The 19,312-nt window shown below is 47.7% G+C and overlaps 1 protein-coding gene across 3 annotated transcripts in view; it reads left to right on the top strand.

Moving 5' to 3' along the window:
• CACNA1C (calcium voltage-gated channel subunit alpha1 C) overlaps positions 1 to 19,312 on the top strand; it is a 714,534-nt gene that overhangs the window by 685,822 nt on the left and 9,400 nt on the right. For all 3 annotated transcript variants that reach the window (XM_087442974.1, XM_087442975.1, XM_004438792.3), the window contains 8 exons: positions 2,707 to 2,872; positions 3,481 to 3,608; positions 5,300 to 5,396; positions 7,251 to 7,353; positions 13,113 to 13,214; positions 15,645 to 15,772; positions 16,232 to 16,366; positions 17,951 to 18,303. In XM_087442974.1, the coding sequence (XP_087299100.1) occupies positions 2,707 to 2,872; positions 3,481 to 3,608; positions 5,300 to 5,396; positions 7,251 to 7,353; positions 13,113 to 13,214; positions 15,645 to 15,772; positions 16,232 to 16,366; positions 17,951 to 18,303 (1,212 nt within the window). The remainder of the gene's footprint in view (positions 1 to 2,706; positions 2,873 to 3,480; positions 3,609 to 5,299; positions 5,397 to 7,250; positions 7,354 to 13,112; positions 13,215 to 15,644; positions 15,773 to 16,231; positions 16,367 to 17,950; positions 18,304 to 19,312) is intronic.

The raw sequence follows: 19,312 nt of genomic DNA on the forward strand, positions 1-19,312 counted from the left end.
AGACAAAAAATAACAAATGCTGGAGAGGTTGTGGAGAAAAGGGAACCCTCATTCACTGGTGGTGGGAATGCAAACTCGTGCAGCCTCTATGGAAAACAGTATGGAGAGTCCTCAAAAAATTAAAAATAGAAATACCCTATGATCCATCTATCCCACTACTGGGAATCTATCCAAAGATCCTGAAATCAACAATCCAAAGAGGCTTATGCACCCCTATGTTCACTGCAGCATTATTCACTATAGCCAAGAAGTGGAAGCCACCTAAGTGTCCCTCAACTGATGATTGGATAAAGAAGATGTGGTATAGATATACAATGGAATACTACTCAGCCATAAAAAAAAATAGTCCCATTTGCAACACCATGGATGGACCTGGAGGGTATTATGTTAAGCGAAATGTCAGACAGAGAAAGACAAACACCGCATGATTTCACTCATATGTGGAAGATAAGCTAACACATGGACAGAGAGAACAGTTTGGTGGTTACCAGGGGGAAAGTGGTGGCAGGGTGGGCACAAGGGGTGAAGGGACACATTTATATGGTGACTGAAAAACAATAATGTACAACTAAAAGTTCACAATGTTATAAACTATTATGACATCAATAAAAAAAGTCAATTGCATTCCCTCTACATCAGTAGCAAATAGAAAATATAACTTTTAAAATGTACCATTTATAATAGCAACATTTTGTTTGTTTGTTTTAGATACGATACCTAGAAATAATTTAACAAAAGATGTATATGAGGAAATTATAAAAGTTTATTAGAAGACATTAAATAAGGCCTAAATAAGTGGAGAGATGTGCTGTGTTAATGGCTGGGAGACTTAACATCACAAAAATTTCAAATTCCCCAAGTTAATCTATATTTTAATGCAGTTCCAGTGAGACTCTCAACAGGTTTATTCACGGAACTTGACAAACTGATTCCATTGTGTCTGTGGAATAGAAAAGGAAAGTGAATAGCCAAGACTTGTTGAAGAGCAACGAGCTGGAGAGACTTACCCTCTCTGAGAGAGCAAGGCTTACTGTAAAGCTCTAGTGATTAAGACAACACGGTACATTCATACCAAGATAGACAAATAAACCCGGGGAATAGAATGAAAAGGCCAGCACAAGACCTACACATCTATGGAAATAGAACTTATGTCCTAAGAGATAGTTCAAATCAGTAGGTAAATATGGACTATTCAATAAATTTATTAAGCAAATTGGCTATCTATGCAGAGAAAGATAAAGCATGTTTCTACCTCATATCGAGCACAAAAATAAATTCCAGAATAATATGTTATTATGAAAAACAAAATTTTATAACTTTGAGAACATGTAGGAGAATATTTTTATGACCTAGAATAGAGAAGAACTTTTTAAAGAAGATACAAAAAGCACAAAACAGAGGGAAAATTATAAATTAGACCACAATAAAATTTAAAACCTAGATTCATCAAAATACACCATAAGTAAAGCAAAAGACAAGACACAGACTGGAAGAAACTACTTGCAATATGTATAACTGGCAAAGGGTTGATATAAGGAACATATAAAGAGCCCTACAGATGAACAAGACGATGAATAACCTGTAAGACAAACAGGCAAAAATATGAACATGCAGTTCAACAGAAGACAAGATCAAAATTCTCAACCCATTAATCATTTTAAAACCAAATTAAAACAGCAGTGAAATATCATTTCACGCCCATCATATGAGCAACATTTTTAAAAATTCACTAATACCAAGAGTTGACAAGTCTAAACTCAGAAACAGAGTAGAAAAGTGGTTGCCAGGGGCTGGGAGGTGGGGGAATTAGGGAGAGGTTGGTAAAGGATGTAAACTCTCAGTTACACGATGAATAAAGTCTAAAAATCTAACGTATAACATGGTAACTATGGGGATTAATACTATATTGTATAATTGAAATTTGCTAAGAGAGTAGAACTTAAATGTTTGTACCAAAAAAAAACAAAACAAAAGATAAGTAAGTGAGGTGATGGATGTGATTATTAACTAGGTGGGAGGAATCCTTTCACAATGTATGTGTATGTCAGATCAGCACGACGTGCACTTTAAATATCATATAGTTTTTCTGTCAATTATACCTCAATAAAGCTGAAAAGAAAAGAAATGACACATCTGTGGAGCAATGGCATTTCTCCTGCCCTGATGACAGGAGCATAAATTGGACACACTCTTGGAGAAAAAGCAATACCTAGTAAAAATGAAGACACACCTACCTTCAACTGGCGGCTCCACTTCTAAGCAGATATCCAAGACGTGGACCTGCACGTTGATCGCAGTGTTCTTTGTAATAGCAAGAAAGAAAGAAAAGAAAAACCTTACAGGACAGTGGGTTTTTTAATTAGTATATTCATAGACTATACTACTCGACAGCAGTTAAGATGAATGAGCTAGAGCTAAAATATATCCAACTGGCTAAATCTCAAAAATGTAACATGGATTGCAAAACGAGTGAGTTTGCAGAAAAGATACAGTTTGTTATCGTTTATGTAAAGTTTTAAATCATTCAAAACAATGCTATATATTTTTGTATTTAGTGAACATATCAGAGAATTCAGAGAATGATTAACAGCAAATTCAACTTAATAGTTCCCTCTGGGGAAGGAGGAAGGGGCAGGGGGCAGGGGAAGGATCCAGAGCCGTGAGATGGGCTCCATGGGTGTTGGACTCTCTCTCCTCTCTCCTCAGGTGCGCCACAGGGGAGGCATGGCAGGACATCATGCTGGCCTGCATGCCGGGGAAGAAGTGTGCCCCAGAGTCAGAGCCCAGCAACAGCACAGAAGGGGAAACTCCCTGTGGCAGCAGTTTCGCTGTCTTCTACTTCATCAGCTTCTACATGCTCTGTGCCTTCCTGGTAAGCTGAGGTGGGACTAAGCAGCCACAGGTAATGAGTGTGCAGTTCAGGCAGCCCAAACCCTCCGTCTCTGCACCTCATGGTCAGGGCAACCCCGTCAGAGGAACTGACTTGAAAAGACTGAGTCAGCAGGAATGTCCAACCACACGGAGATAAGGGCAGACAGCCCGGGCCAGAGTGAGCTCAACCAGCATCTTTCTTGTCCATTCTCGGCTCCTCTGGTGGCATTGTCCCCGAGGACAGAGGGGATGTGTGTGGAGGCCTAGAGGCAACTTCTACTTTTTGCGGCACTTTGATGAGGAGTTTGGGAAAGATGGCAGATAAGGTCGCCCTCTGTCCTTGGCAGCCCTACGCAGCAGCTTGGTATGAGGGAAGCTGTGCAGGCCACCTGTGGGCTTCATCCCACACAACTCTGAGGGGAGCTGTGTCAAGTTCATATCCAAGACACTCAGGTTCCAGGGGCTGCTGTTTTAAATGGTGACATACGGCTGGTCTTTAGAAATGTTGTCTTCTGCCATGCATGGAACCAGCTAGCAAAGTGGATTCAAGTGGCAAGTATGTAGGAAGGTCCTCTTAGAGAGGCTCATCGTACTCTCTGTTCTCTGCAGATCATCAACCTCTTTGTAGCTGTCATCATGGACAACTTTGACTACTTGACAAGGGACTGGTCAATCCTTGGTCCCCACCATCTGGATGAATTTAAAAGAATCTGGGCAGAGTATGACCCTGAAGCCAAGTAAGTTCCCAGAGGGAAATCCTGATTCCCAAAGCTGAGAGAGGGGACTGCAAGATCGTACCTGCAGAAGATTGCAAGAACCTGTAGAAGAGGTTCAAGATGGGTTAGCATCAGGTGGATCGATTGGAAACACTGAATTGCACCAGACCCCAGGGTCAAGGGTCAAGGGCCACCCATAGGAGGCCAGGCACTTTGGCTAAGTTAAGAACATATCTGCTGGGGCCGGCCCCGTGGCTTAGCAGTTGAGTGCGCGCTCCGCTACCGGCGGCCCGGGTTCGGGTCCCGGGCGCACACTGATGCACTGCTTCTCCGGCCATGCTGAGGCTGCGTCCCACATACAGCAACTAGAAGGATGTGCAGCTATGACATACAACTATCTACTGGGGCTTTGGGGAGAAAAAGGGGGAAAAAAAGGAGGAGGATGGGCAATAGATGTTAGCTTAGGGTCGGTCTTCTTCAGCAAAAAGAGGAGGATTGGCATGGATGTTAGTTCAGGGCTGATCTTCCTCACAAAAAAAAAAAAGAACATATCTGCTATTTTCAGTTGAATAGATAGGAGATCCTAGTGTTAGGAATAACTGGTAAGTGCTCGAGTTAGGATGTTTAGGGCCAAGTAGATCTCAGGATACCCTCATCTATTGATCCAAGGATACCCTCATCTATTGATCACATGTGGTTAACACTCAGTAAATACTGTTTGGTCAGATGGTTAGTTGATTGAAGCAGCAAGTACATATTGAGAATTTTATTGCACTACTAAAATCCCTTCCACCTTGAGCATAGCACTGATGGGAAAGTTCTCGTTGAAATTTAAACATAAAATCTATAAAAGTAAAAAAAGTTGTAACTATGTGTAGTGATGAGTATTAACTAGACTGATTCTGGTGACCATTTCACATATATCATATATCATTATGATATTTGATATGATCATTGATACATATATCAAATCATATGTTGTACACCTGAAACTAATATAGTGTTATATGTCAATTATATCTCAATTTTTAAAAAGACACTTGAAACTCAATTCTGGGACTTTTGTTCAACTCATGAGGATATTGAGCTTTTTCTTCCACTTAGCTGAGTATCATAATGATGTGAGCATAAGACTGTCAGGGGTTTGCCTGAAAATAAAGCCACCCTGAGCAGAGGAGGCAAACGGAGAGATGCAGCTAGGCAGATGGGAAGAATTTGAGATAAGCATCAAGCTGCTTCCTGGGGCCGTATGTTCCAGTTTTTGCTTGAGTCAGTTGGATTGGGGTTCTGTCACTTGCACCTAAAAGAACACTAACTTATTCAGGTATTGTTTGCAAGATGGTGGATAATCCTGATTTTTCCCAAAGTGTGGTTCATGTGCATGAATAAACATAAAAAGAAAGTGCTAATAGCAATGGGTTTCTTTTCGTATGTATAAGAAATACATGAATCTAACAAATACTCCTTTATTTCATGCATACCATTGCTTAGAAATGAAACTAAATTTTTAAAAATTCTAAACGTGTATATATTGGTTTTGGAGTTTTACCATGCAATTCTGCAACTCTGCGCCGAGTTTGACCAACAGGGCTATAGCTATAGAGAGTTCCTCCCGCAGGTGGGCCCCCACCTCTCAGGTACATGAGTCCTGGGCTGCTGGCCAAGACCACTACCCTCTGGCTGATACTTCTCTCCTCTCCTTCCTCTTCTAGGGGTCGTATCAAACACCTAGATGTGGTGACACTGCTCCGGCGGATTCAGCCCCCACTGGGTTTTGGGAAGCTGTGCCCTCACCGAGTGGCTTGCAAAGTAAGAGATGACCTGGGTTCATGGGAGAAAGAGAGAAATATGGGTGGCAAGGTGCCTATTTGTCTTGTGACTTTGGTCAGGCCATTGATCCATTAAGGGAATAAAGACAATATTTTCTATGCCTAAAGAAACAAGCCTGAACCAGATTATATTTTGAGGTTCCTTCCAGCAATAAGTTCTCAGGCTCTGTAAAGGAGCAACAGAGTGAATGCCTCATGTCCTAAGGAGCCCATGCCCAGTCCTGGATAAAGGACCTTGTTTAGAGTGGGCTTTGCTGTCCCATCAGCCTGCACCACCTAGGCATCCTGGAAGACTTTCCCGCCCAGGGTGGATGGATTAGGGGTTCTTTCCCTGGGATCAGAGGGCCATTTGAGAGTCCAGGCATCAGCTTCAGGGACCTTTGAAGCCCTAAAATTGTACACAAAATCACTGCAACACTCACATGTTGTACCAGGGAGAGGATCCATATTTTCTTCAGATTTCTAAGTGAGTCCATGACCCAAAAAAGGTTGAGACAAGCATCCTAGGTTCCGTTAGACACAGCTCTTGCTTGTGTGGCCCTGGCCCGACCCCGAGAGTGAGCGCGCCTGAAGTTGTGTGCCCAGCAGCTGTCTTGCCACCCTGTAACCCCCACCATGTAGCCCAGCAGTTGCTGAAGAGTCTTCTTTCCACTCTCCCCCCCTTCTTTCAACTCCCATTCTCACCATTCTGCACTCCTTGTTGGAATAACAATGAGCTGAAAAAGAGCTGGGGGAAGTGAGGTCAGAGAGCTGTATAGAGGAAGAAACAGACAGAAAAATTCAGCTCTGTGGATAATCCACTCACAGAAAATGGAGAATTGAAGGAATGTAGAGCCTTCGACTTGTGCTCTGTTTTTCTCAGTCTTCTCTCATTTGGACCTCCACTTCATTCCAAAAAAGATTTTAGAAGCTTTCCAAGAGTATAGGAGAGATGAGGAAAAAGAGCACAAATACATGTCAGGCAAGAGCACAGTGGGAGACAGGAGCAGGGACGGTGCAGCCTGCACACGGCCTCCCACGGGCCTGGACGGGCTGCGGACCGGGCGGGAAGCTGTCCGGTGGCCACTGTGCAATTCACACTGTCCATGAGATTCAAGAAGGTCCAGTCACTCAGGAAAATTACAGCCCTTCTTGGCACTACGATTAACAGGAGGACACCATGGGATCTAACCACTAACATCCTTGACCACTTCCGGGAGCAGATGCCAGAATGAGTTTTGTGGTGCTCGACCCTGGTGTGTGCTGAGGGCCCTGCACTGGGGCAGGGATTCTGGGTGGTGGGAAAGGAGGGAGAGGGGCAGTACAATCCTATCCAGCGTCAGCAAGCTTCTGATCCTGCTTGATGCAGCAGTATATTTTCAATATACAGAAAAGAGGACGCACTGCCTCTCCTGCAAGCAGACCTTCATTATCGTCTCTCTCGCCAGGCACTGGATGAATGCTGGCTAGCAGGGGGGCTCCCGGCAAGTGCCCGGCGTGCAGCTGTTCTTTGTTGCCAATAGAGAGCACACCCATATGCCTGAAAAGACATTGAGCGGGGAAGGGGGTTGGGCGGGCTTAACATCCTTTTGTGGAAGCAAGGTTCTGATAAGGACAATTTCCATTCCTCCCTCACCCTGTGCAGAGGGGCGAGAGTACTTAGGGTGGAGCCAAGCTTCTCCCCAGAACAGGCTTTGAATATGTTTCAGTGACCCGTGCTTATACTCCCACCCGCTCCTGACACACGCACACGGGTTTCGAGGCTCCCTCCAGCGTTCTCTTGCCATGGTGGTTCTCTTGGTCCTTTGAGAACCATTTGCTGTAATCACCAGCTTTGCCTCTTGTTCCCCTCCAGCGCCTGGTCTCCATGAACATGCCGCTAAATAGCGATGGGACGGTCATGTTCAATGCCACCCTGTTTGCCCTAGTCCGGACAGCCTTGAGGATCAAAACAGAAGGTAAGAGTCCCCCACAGGGCCGGCCCCGTAGCTTAGCGGTTAAGTGCGCACGCTCCGCTACTGGCGGCCCGGGTTCGGATCCCGGGAGCGCACCGACGCACCGCTTCTCCGGCCATGCTGAGGCCGCGTCCCACATACAGCAACTAGAAGGGTGTGCAACTATGACATACAACTATCTACTGGGGCTTTGGGAGGAAAAAAAAAAGGAGGAGGACTGGCAATAGATGTTAGCTCAGAGCTGGTCTTCCTCAGCAAAAAGAGGAGGATTAGCATGGATGTTAGCTCAGGGCTGATCTTCCTCGCAAAAAAAAAAAAAAAGGAGTCCCCCACAGGCCACTGGGAGGGCCACTGGGAAGATCTAGCAGACCAACCAGAGAAGGACTCAGCACCCTGCAGAGTGCTTCCAGGACCTGCCCATCTCGTACAGCATCGGAGCAGTGGTCCAGCAATAACCTTCACATTCAGGGATGTTAAAGAGGCCTGGCCTGGTCATGTGTTCTTTGCTTCTTGAATGACCTCCTTGCCTCTACCTTGTTTATTTTGAACTCTAGCTTTCCATCAAACCCTAGAAATTATTCTGGGTCATATCTTGAAGTCAGAGGGTGTAGTTTAAAAAGCAGAAGATGAGTGTAACCTGGAGCCGGGACCAAGCCCCATCTACAGGGAATTTTACTGGCTACAAGTGGGTCTGTCAAATGCTCAACTCTCTTTTTAAATGAAAAGGACCTGTGTCAGGAAGGGGTCATAGTGGCAAATGGTGACTCTGGTCGCTGTCATCACATACCATTGTGCAGCCAACAGGTGGGAGTTAAGACCTCACCTGTGCTCGGCTCAGGGCTGGGTCCACCTGGAGAACGCCTCCTTCTAGTTCACACAAAGGCACCCTATGGGCTAGCAGCAGCCTTGGCTAAAATAATCTGCTCTCCTTATCATTGATAAGTATTTCTGAACCACTGTGTGGGAAAGGCTGTATAAAAATGTGCCTAAGAAGATTCCAGTGCTCTCCAAGAGCTCTGGCCCACTACAACATTTCACAGAGTGTGGTCAGGAGGCCACTTGCCTCGGAATCAGCTGTGGGAACTTGTCTAAAATGCTGAGTCCTTATCACCAGCCCAGATCTGCTGAACCTGAATCTCTGAGAGTGGGGCTCAGGAATCTGCACAGACGATTCATTATGAACTAAAGTCTGAAACCCACTGGTACAGAAACTAGAGAAAACACAGATGCGCCAGGAGTATGCTTTCTTTCTCCTTCTCATGTTTCCATCTTAGAGTCTCAGGCTGCCAGCACCGTGCTTTCCTTGGTGCAGTAGAAGGAGCACTGGGCAGGGAGATGGGAGACGGACTCTGATAGCATGCGTGATAAGTCACTTTTTCTCTCTCTACGTCATTTCTTCGTGTGTAAAATATGAAGGGTAATAACAGAAAGGGAAGTTAGTTCAGCGAATAACCCAGAGAGTGCCTTCTCTCAGTGAAATCCTCCCAGAAAATAATAGAAACGTCTGAAACAAGGGAAAACAAGAACCAGTCCAGCAAGGTACCAGTCAAAATAGTGAACTAATCTTAAAAAAAAAAAAAATTCAACTACTCAGCCATAAAAAAAGACAAAATCGTCCCATTTGCAGCAACATGGATGGGCCTGGAGCGTATTATGTTAAGTGAAATAAGCCAGAAAGAGAAAGACAAACACTGTATGATCTCACTCATATGTGGAATATAAACCAACACATGGACAGAGAAAACTGGACTGTGGTTACCAGGGGTAGTGGGGGTGGGGGGTGGGGGGTGGGCACAAGGGGTGAAGGGAGTCATATATATGGTGATGGACAAACGAAAATGTACAACCCAAAATTTCACAATGTTAGAAACCATTAAAACATCAATAAAAAAAAAAAAAGTAAGAACAAAAAAAAAAAAAATTCAGTAGTTCAAGTTCTGTTGCTAAACTAAAAAGAAACAAAGGCTCAGAAGCCAGTGTAATAACTCAATCTGAAATAGGTGTAAATAGGCTTATTTCTGACACTGAAAGAATTAAACACACATTTAACGTAAACACGTCAGGAGAAAAATGGGAAGGAAGTTTTTGATAGTTGACATTGAGTCTCACTCGGGGTAGAATCAGCAGTGACTTCTCCCTTCTTCCTGTACTTTTGTTACTTTCCAAATTTCCTACAATGACTATTATTACAATTATGTCCGGGGGGAAGATTTTCCTTTCTAAGGAGAGAAGATGTACTACTAGAAGGAATACGCTGCAATACTTAAAGCTTGATGTAAATTGAGAATATAAACTTTCATTCCATGGAGGGATAGAAAACACTGGTGCACCAAAGCCAGGACTCAGCGCCGTTGAAGATGCGCTGTCAGAGCAAACCAAGTCCCGGCTAAAGAATACCAACAGTGGGTAACAACGCACAAGGAGCTGATCCAAGATCATCCAATACGCACAGCTAAGCCTGAGGAAACAGGCAGTCCAGAGACAAGGAGAGAAGCCAGCCACATGGGAACTATAGTCAGGTCAAGAATTACTCTGTGTGGGGCCGGCCCCGTGGCTTAGCGGTTAAGTGCACGTGCTCCGCTGCTGGTGGCCCGGGTTCGGATTCCCGGGCGCACACTGACGCACCACTTCTCCGGCCATGCTGAGGCCGCGTCCCACATACAGCAACTAGAAGGATGTGCAGCTATGACATACAACTATCTACTGGGGCTTTGGGGGGAAAAATAAATGAAGTTATAAAAAAAAAAAAGAATTCAAGACAACTTTCAACTCGAAGACATTTATCTGCTGTACAGCATTGTCCCTGGAGTTCACGATGCTGTAGTGCACACTTAAAATTCTGTTAAGGGGGTAGACCTCATGTTAAGTGTTCTTACCACAATAAAATAAAAATTTTAAAAATGGAATATCTACCAAATGGCCCGTAATGCCAACTGAGAGGCAAACCTTCATCAGAGACTAGCTTCCCACAAACCTGTGGAGCTCTTAAGTCTGGGAGACAAAGGCAAGTTCTTAGAAGCAATTAGAAAGAAATGTAAGAAAGCATCTAAATTTGTAAGGATAAGCCTTACCTCAGCCCTTACCCTTCAGACTTTTGAGAGTGGGAGGAATTGGAGAGAAACTACACCTACTTTGGAGAACCAGGGCTCTCATCCCAAGTCCAGTCTCGAGCCAAAGAAACCTTGGGAAGAGAGAAGGAAGAGATTTTGAAACACTTAGATGAAGTTCCATAGATACATCGATCATTGTGAGACTAAATTAAGGCTCGAAAAACCGTGAAAGATCCTCCTTTTGGAAGATGTATACATTGCCTAGATCTGCTGTTAACAAATGATCACCAACTGGGTGGCTTAAAACAACAGAAATTTATTCTCTCACAGTTCAGGAGGAACTGTTCATCGCGGTGTCGACAGGGTTGGATCCTTCGGAAGGCTCTGAGGGAGGGTCTGTTCATGCCTCTCTCCCGGCCTCTGGTGGCTGCCAGCAGTCCTTGTCACTCAGTGGCGTGTATCTGTGTCCCTCCGGTCTCTGCCTCCGTGTTCACAGCGCCTTCTTGCCTGTGTGTCTCTGTGTGTCCTCTCCTCTTCTCGTAAGGACACCAGTCATGTTGGATTTACGGCCCACCCTAATCCCTGTGACTTCATCATAACAAATCACATCTACAAAGACCCTATGTCCAACTAAGGTCACATGCTGAGTTCCGGGTGGACATGAATTGGGGGGTACACTCTTCAAGCCAGTACAGATAATAAGTGTTTTTGAGCATTATGTGAATTAGGACTCTTCCATTGCATGTGTCTGAAAGCACTAACTACCTTAACCATGAAGGGCATTGATTGTCTCCATAACTGGAATGCCCAGGAGTTGTCCTCTGGCTTCAGGTCCTGTTTGGATCCAACATTCAAACGGGGCACTCAGGAATCCGTCCCTCTCTCTGCATTGCACTTCTGCTTGCTCCTGTTGGGCTTCCTTCCCGGAGCCTCTCCCCGGTGGCCACAGGGCAGATTTCAACACAGGCAGTCTGACCCAGAGCTCCCCACCACTGCTCTGCCCTGCCTCCCCTGTGTGACAGCAGCAAACATCCCCTGTATTGGTTTCCTACTGCTGGGTAATCAGTTACCACAAACTTTTTGGCTTAAAACTATACCCAGTTATTAGATCACAGTTCTAAAAATAGGTCAGGAGTCCAGCCATGGCATAGCTGGGTTCTTTGCTCAGGGTCTCAGAAGGCCAAAATCAGGACATTGATCAGGATGTGTCCTCTTCCCGAGGCTCTGGGGAAGAATCCACGTCCCAGCTCATCCAGGTTGTTGGTGGAATTCACTTCTCCAGCAGTAAGACCAGCTCTCGGCGGGACCGCTCACAGCCTGCAGCTGCCTCTCTTGGTTCAGTTCACAACATGGAGTGTGCTTCTTCCAGGCCAGCCAGCCGCCACGCCACTCCTCCCGCCCCGCTCCCGGCCACAGAAACCTGTCTGCTTCACCTTTGACCCCCTTTACACAGTGCTTTTTTGATTGTTTGTTTTGTTTTTTTTTTTATTGAGATATAATTGAAATATAACATATTAGTTTCAGGGGTACAACATAATGATTCGATGTTTGTATATACTACTAAATGATCACCATAATAAGTCTAGTTAACATCCATCACACACAGTTACAAATTGCTTTTTCTTGTGATGAGAACTTTTAAGATCTACTCTCTTAGCAACTTTCAAATATACAATACAGTATTATTAACTATAGTCACCATGCTGTACATTACATCTCATCACTTATTTTATAACTGAAAGCTTGTGCCTGAGAATTCTCTACTTTTAAAGAGCTCATGTGATTAGGTCAGGCCCACCTAGATAATCTCCTTATCTCAAGATCATGTGTGCCATAGAATATAACCTAATCTGGGAGTAAATGAAACCCATCAGATTCACAGTCCCGGGATCATGCAGGGTATGTGTGTAATGATGGTTGTGGAAGAAAGCTTGGGGGCATCCTAGAAGGCTGCCTGCCACGCCCTCTCCCCCAGCTGCACGTCTCAGCGTTCATTCCTCGTGGCCATCAGGCAGTATCCCGAAGGCTGCGGAGGCTGCATGGGACAGGCATCTAATTAAGCCTGTTTTACCAGTGGAGAAAGTAGACCCAGAGAAGCTCCAAAACCACAGAAGCCAGTGTCTTCTGATTTCTGCTTCCACTCTGAGGTTTTGCCACCTCCTCCCCGCAGGAGACTCAGCAAAAGGCTTTGACACAGAGGTCCCCCTGCACGTGAATCTTCTGTGTGGGTTTGCAAGGGGAGATTGCTCTTTTTTCCAATCACCCACATTTCCCTGGCCTCCCACAGAAGCCGGTGAGAAATGCCGCCCACGGGAGCAGCCCCTATGCTCTCCTGGCAGGTGGCTGTTGAGCTCAGTCCAGCACCAGCAGTCTCGTCAGCTCCAAGTGCCACCCACCATTGAAGAGCAACGTGTGGGGGTGAAGGGACGCCACTGGCTAGCCTGAGCAGCAGGCAGGGCAGAAGGGGAAAGGAATGGCATTGGACAGGGACAGGAGGGAAGGCGGAAGGAAGGAAAAGGGAGAGCAATATAAAGAGAAAGGGGACGGAGGTGGACAATGGGGAGAAAGAAAGTGAAACTGACAGATCCAGGGCTATTTGTGGGGCAAAGTGCCACCAGCAGTGGCTTCCCACTTTGTGTAGAGGGACCCACCCTATGGGAGGGCCCTCCAAAGACCTATGATCATTTCTGGTTTGCATCTCCCTCCCATCAGGGAACCTAGAACAAGCCAATGAGGAGTTGCGGGCTATAATCAAGAAGATCTGGAAGCGGACCAGCATGAAGCTGCTGGACCAAGTGGTGCCCCCTGCAGGTGGTAAGCGCTCCCTGGGTCTCCACACCCTTGGGATTTGCCGCCCCCCCCCCCCGCCCCGGCGTGGTTTCTCCACCCTTCACCTCCTCCAGTCCTCCAGCTGTGGCACCATTAGAAATGTGGACACAGCCCCTGAGACCTGTGTCCTTGAGTCCACTAGCCTTGCAGGAGGTCTGCTTTCCCCAGACCCTTCCTGTGGGGCTCAAAGGCCCTAATGGTTAGAAGGGATGAGGGTGCGAGGCCCTTCACAGACTCGAAGAGAGGCTGTCCAGTTGGAAATCCGGTCCAATCCTGCATTTTACAGATGGGGCCAGGCAAGGCCCCTTGATGCTTAGAGGTTTGGCAGAACTTCCAAGGAAACTCTGCAAAGTATAGGTTTCCCCATAAACCAGTGGGCTGATTGCTCTAGGAATAATGGGACCCTGAGATCCCCTCTTGGTTGAAATTCTTTTTGTTCTTCCTAGGGCAGTGTTTCTCATCCCTATTAAATCCAAAGCCCCTTTTCAAAACAAGTAGTTTATTATGCCCCTACTGCTATCCTGAATGAAAATTATAGATAATACAACCTTGCTACATATATCATTTCCAAAATATTAATGTAATGCTTCCACTCTGACATAAAATATGTTAAAATCAATGTTTTCAATATGTATAAATGCTCAGGCACGACTATGCCAGTTGTCATAATTAACTGATGAAATGCATGTATAAGCCCACTTATGATGAATAAGTTTGTATTTAAAGGAAGTAAGACAATATTGAATATTGTTGACACTTTGTCATTTGGAAGTAAAGGCTAAGTATATTTACACACACACACAATGTATACATACATATACCTAGGTACATGCACTTACTTAGAATAAATGCAGAATGATGTAGGCAGGTCAGATACAGTGGGTGACTCAGATACACAAGGGGCATTGCCATCAGGAATACAGTTTTCCAAAATGTGAACCTCTCTTGGTCAAGTTGAAACAAAAGAAAGTACAGTCTTCCGTCAGTTTACACAGCAGTTGTAATCCTAGAAAATTCCGGATATATGAAAACCATGCAAAAAATGTGTTCATATGTAAAATGAAGTTAGGTTCTTAGCTCAAATAATTATAAGCAAGTTGTTCCCCAACGTGGACATCTCGCATAGTGCTTGAAAGCCGTGCAGAGTCAAAGCTGTTATTTGCTGTACAAAACCCTTCTGTGCTTTAAGGGACACATCTAGAACCACTTAACACCACTAGCACCCCCAAATCACTGTGACAACTGAAAAAGCCCCATGTATTCCCAAAACACTCCTGGAAAGGTGATGCCACCCCTGTTGAGAGCCACTTCCAAAGGGAGGGCAGGATTGCTAAGTGAAGGATCCCCTAGACGGCCAAGCAGCACCTGATGTTTTGCAGTCATTGTTTCATTTAATCCTTATAACGCTTCTATGAAGTTTGCTCAAGGAATTGGCTCTTGGAAGCTAAGTAGCTGACCCAAGGCTGCATGGTGAGTACATGGCAGATTCAGGATTCAAACAGGTCCGAGGGACGCCAGAACTCCAAGCTGTTCCCCCTGCGGCTCTTCCTCCCTGACTACTCCAGACAGGGGCTCAGGCTTTTCCCTCCCACATGGGAATGAGATCCTTGCCAGGTGGAAGACTATCACTGCTGTGGATCTGGCCATTCTTAAGGGACAACTGGGAGCAGGAGAACCATCACTGGTCCCTAGATCTAACCCAGCCTAGCTGTCCCCTGGGCCTGTTGCCCTGTCCTTCGCAAAGAACAGGGAGATGGAGCAAAGGGCCTACGTGTAGGGCATGAAGTGTTCCCCTTGGAGACTCACTGGGTCCTCCACCACCTAGTTCATTCCCAAGACGGAGGCTGAGTACGTCATGTGTGACTTGGGTGCCAAGCCCAGCAAGGACCCAGCCAAGCCACATGGTAAGATAGCCCAATCTGTCTGGTTGAAAGAAAAACCCAAGCTTAGACAGGCAGAACACACGCCTCCCACCAACCTTGAAGCAGAACTGTTTGCACTCAGGGACTGTTCAATGTACGATGGGCGTCTGAAGCTTTGGGATCAGTAAGTGCTAGTTAGAAACGTCAGTGAGGTAAAAAAAAATCAAGGTGGGAAATAATTTTGACAATAGGCTACTTTTCTGTTAAAAAGAAGGAATAAGAATATATTTGCTTATTTGTGTAAAGAATCTCTGGAAAAAAACTCAAGAAACTAAAAAAAAATGTTATCTATTAGGAGGTGGTATCTAGGCAGATGGGGGCAGTGGGAGAGAGATTTTTCAGTGTATTTTTTTATGTATTTTTATCTCTTTGAACCATGTGAATGTACTATCTCTTCAAAAAAATTAAGTTTGAAAAATTTAAGAAAGTTTGGATGCTGAAAAAAATTAATGAGGCCTAGCTGAATTCCCTGTCCTCTCTTCAAATGTCTCAGATGATGAGGTCACAGTTGGCAAGTTTTACGCTACTTTCCTGATCCAAGAGTACTTCCGGAAATTCAAGAAGCGCAAAGAACAGGGCCTTGTGGGCAAGCCCTCCCAGAGGAACGCGCTGTCCCTGCAGGTGAGAGGCAGGGGGGTCCGCACCCCAAAGAGAGGCCTGATCACCTTCCTCTGACCTCTGGCCAGAGCCTGGAGGCCAGAGGGACCTGGAGGCCAGGTCCCTTCAGAGGGAAACTTTCTGAGAGTTCCAAGGTGGATGTTGGAGGGGGTGACATCCTCCTTTCCCTCCTGCCGTGCTCCCCATGCACACTGCCCTCCGCAGTCGTGCCTGCCGCAGGGCCCCCCAGAGCTTTCTGGAGCTCTGCTTGAGTTCCTGTGACAGCCCTGCTCATGTGCCTCCATCCTTCCCGGGTGGACAGATGGGTTCTCCACTCGGGGGCAGACACAAGAGGTCCCAAAGCGCGTCCTGGGTAGCACAAGCAGAGGTACCTCAGAGGCTCGCCTGCCGTGCGGAGGAGCGGAGGGGCAGGTGACTGCGGGGAGGAGTGCCAGGGCCCTCACATATCCCTCTGGGTTCCAGGCTGGCTTGCGTACACTGCACGACATCGGGCCCGAGATCCGCCGGGCCATCTCTGGAGACCTGACGGCCGAGGAGGAGCTGGACAAGGCCATGAAGGAGGCTGTGTGTGCTGCCTCCGAGGACGACATCTTCAGGGTGGGTGGATGCACAGTCACACTCGTGTCCCTTTGTAAAGTTCGCTGTGAAGCCAGAGGGGGACTGGTGTCTGGAGACAGCCCTGAGCTCTAGGGTGGATTCCAAGCTCTTCCTGCTCAGCTGTTTCCTATCCTGCCACCTTTTCCAAGCCCGACTCCACCTCAGGCCAGGGCTCCCAGGACGTGTTGGCTCACAGAGGATCGCTGGCTCTTGGGGAAGGAGGGGAGGAGCCGTTTTCCTAAGGGAAATGTTTCCTAGGAGAAACTGCTACATTACAAGTTGCAAAGTGGTGGCCCCTGGGCCACGTCTAATATGCAGGCCTGTTTTGTTTGCCAACATTTGAAAATCTGGCACCTTCAAATAAAAGTCTAGACTTCTGGCTTCTCTTAAAAAAAATCAGAAGATCTGGCAATATTGGGCTTGTGTCCTCACATAGCAACAGGGGGCTGAAACCAAGAGGCGATTGTCCTCTTGAGATAGAGCATGTGGTCTCAGGTCACAAAAGTCCCCTCTAGCCTCTCTCTCTTCCTGGACCTGGAGGCTGACCATGAGCTGCAATAGGAAAAGTGACAGGACTGTGCCGGAAAACTGGAACTCTTGTGTCCAGCTCTCTTCACTCGTTTGTGGTACCCACAAGGTATTTGTCTAAAAATCCTTCTATAGCAAGGGAGAAGCTAGACAGTAGTTGCACCAGGGCCTGCTCACACCTGGCCCTCCCAGCCCCCAGGCGCTCTTCCCGGGCTGTAGGACACCGTGAGGTAAGGTGAGCCCGTCCTGCCTGTGGCTGTCCCGTCATCACCATCCTCATTCTCATCACTGTGAAATGTTCATCACTGAATGGCCTCAGGGACGCAGCACCATGTTAACAGCACCCCAGTGAGACCCCAGGAACCTCTGTCAGCAAAGCCCAGCAGCATTCTGATGTCAAGGATTAGACCAACCTTGCAAACGGCTACTTGCCTACTTGCCCAGGACAAGGAAAGAATGCTGAGAAAGAACACTGGTTCCCGATTTGAAATGTCTAAGGATCTCCTGGGGAAACGAAGCCATAATATAATTGATATAGTAAATTCTTCATCCTTATTTTCAAAACCATTTGGCCCACATGGTTTCTAGCTCAGCGAGCCAGTGGATTTCCATTTTTAAAAATCTGGTTAGAATCTTCCAGTCTCTTTCCCCACCCCTTGGCCCTCACAGTGCCTGCCTCACAGCTGCCAAACCAAGCTGCTGGCTGCGGTGAAGGATTGCCATCCTAGACTTGTCCTTGAAACTCAATCCCAGTCTTCAGGGGCTGCATTAGAAACTTCCAGGGCGACAGCCTCCCTGCCTGACCGGGTTCCCACAGGAGGTCCTGTCCTCCATCCTTCCCCCAGCCATTTTAGAGGGCAGCGTCTGGGGCCCTCCCTCTTGAGCTGCCAGTCCATGTGGGTGAAGCATTCCTGGTCTGCCACATGCTGCCTGGTGTGGCTGCACTCTTTGCGGGGCAGACCACCCTCAGTGCCCTGCACTTCTCCGACCTGGCTGTCTGGGGAGAGGGAGCTGAGGGGCGTTCTCCTCCAGCCACCCCTCCCATCTTGCCTGCAGAGGGCCGGTGGCCTGTTCGGTAACCACGTCAGCTACTACCAAAGCGACGGCCGGAGCGCCTTCCCCCAGACCTTCACCACCCAGCGCCCGCTGCACATCAACAAGGCGGGTAACAGCCAAGGCGACACTGAGTCGCCATCCCACGAGAAACTGGTGGACTCCACTTTCACCCCCAGCAGCTACTCGTCCACTGGCTCCAACGCCAACATCAACAATGCCAACAACACTGCCCTGGGCCGCTTCCCCCGCCCCACCGGCTTCCCCAGCGCGGTCAGCACCGTGGAGGGCCACGGGCCCCCCCTGTCTCCTGCCATCCGGGTGCAGGAGGCAGCATGGAAGCTCAGCTCTAAGAGGTAAGCAGGAGGGTGGGGCGCCCAGGGCCCATGCACGGGGGCCTCACGCACTCCAGCCCAGAGGGGCCGGCGGGGGAGGAGAGTCTGGCCCGGAGGCCTGTCCCTCAGCTCTCCAGCTGCGGTGGAGGCTGCTGCCCCAGACCAGAGAGACAGCTAGGCAAACGCTGCCTCCCAAGGCCTGCCCTTGGCTAACCGTGGCAGCCACGCTCAGGGGAAGGCCCCATGGCCCCACTGGCCAGCCGTGTCCTGAGGTGCACGCCTCTGGACAGAGCCTCCTCTGCTCTCTCATCCTCCCCGAGCAGAGGAGCCCTCGCTGCTGCCCCCTGTGAGGTTTGCATCCTGGCTAAACAGCAGATACTGTTCCCCTGGGCTTTCCCCAAGTCTCTGCCCAAGCCTGGCCTTCTGCACAGCCGCGACGGAAATAGAGCTGCCACCTCTTCCTTAGACCCTTCTCACCCCTCTAGGGAGGGGCATTTTGGTGCAGGAGGCCCTTCGCTGTAGCACTTGCCCATTCTGCGCCAAGGTAGGATCATTCCTGGTAGTCTTGACTGCGTCTGCCAGCTCCTGACTCGCTCTTCTCTCCCCATCCTCTGCTCCCTGGTGCTCCAGGATGCACTGCTATGATGTGCTGGGATGGTAGGTGCTGGCTCCCGTGCTCTAGGCCGGGGCCTGGAGGGTCTCCTCCCTGTTTGTTCCAGCAGTGCCCGGCTTCCCGAGGCGGAGTGGGAGAGCACACACCTCCACATCTCACCACTTCACCCTAGTGGAGCTGCTCTTCCAGAGCAGGACAGCCGCCCCCAGCAGGCCGGCAGATCCCCAGCATTCCAGGTGCTTGGGCAGATCTTCTTTCCTGCCCTCTAGCTCAGAAAATAAGTGAGAAGTACGAATGTCTTTCTAAATCCCTGGACAAGTGTCCTGAAGCTGCTTTCATCCAAGGAGCCAGCAGAGCTGTCCCCTGGTTCCCTTCATAACGCCCATTATCAAGTGGCCACGTGACAGTGTCTGATGA

The sequence above is a fragment of the Ceratotherium simum genome, chromosome 17 (genome assembly GCF_057802395.1).
Source record: "Ceratotherium simum simum isolate JZ-2026a chromosome 17, ASM5780239v1, whole genome shotgun sequence".
NCBI classification, from domain to species: domain Eukaryota; kingdom Metazoa; phylum Chordata; class Mammalia; order Perissodactyla; family Rhinocerotidae; genus Ceratotherium; species Ceratotherium simum.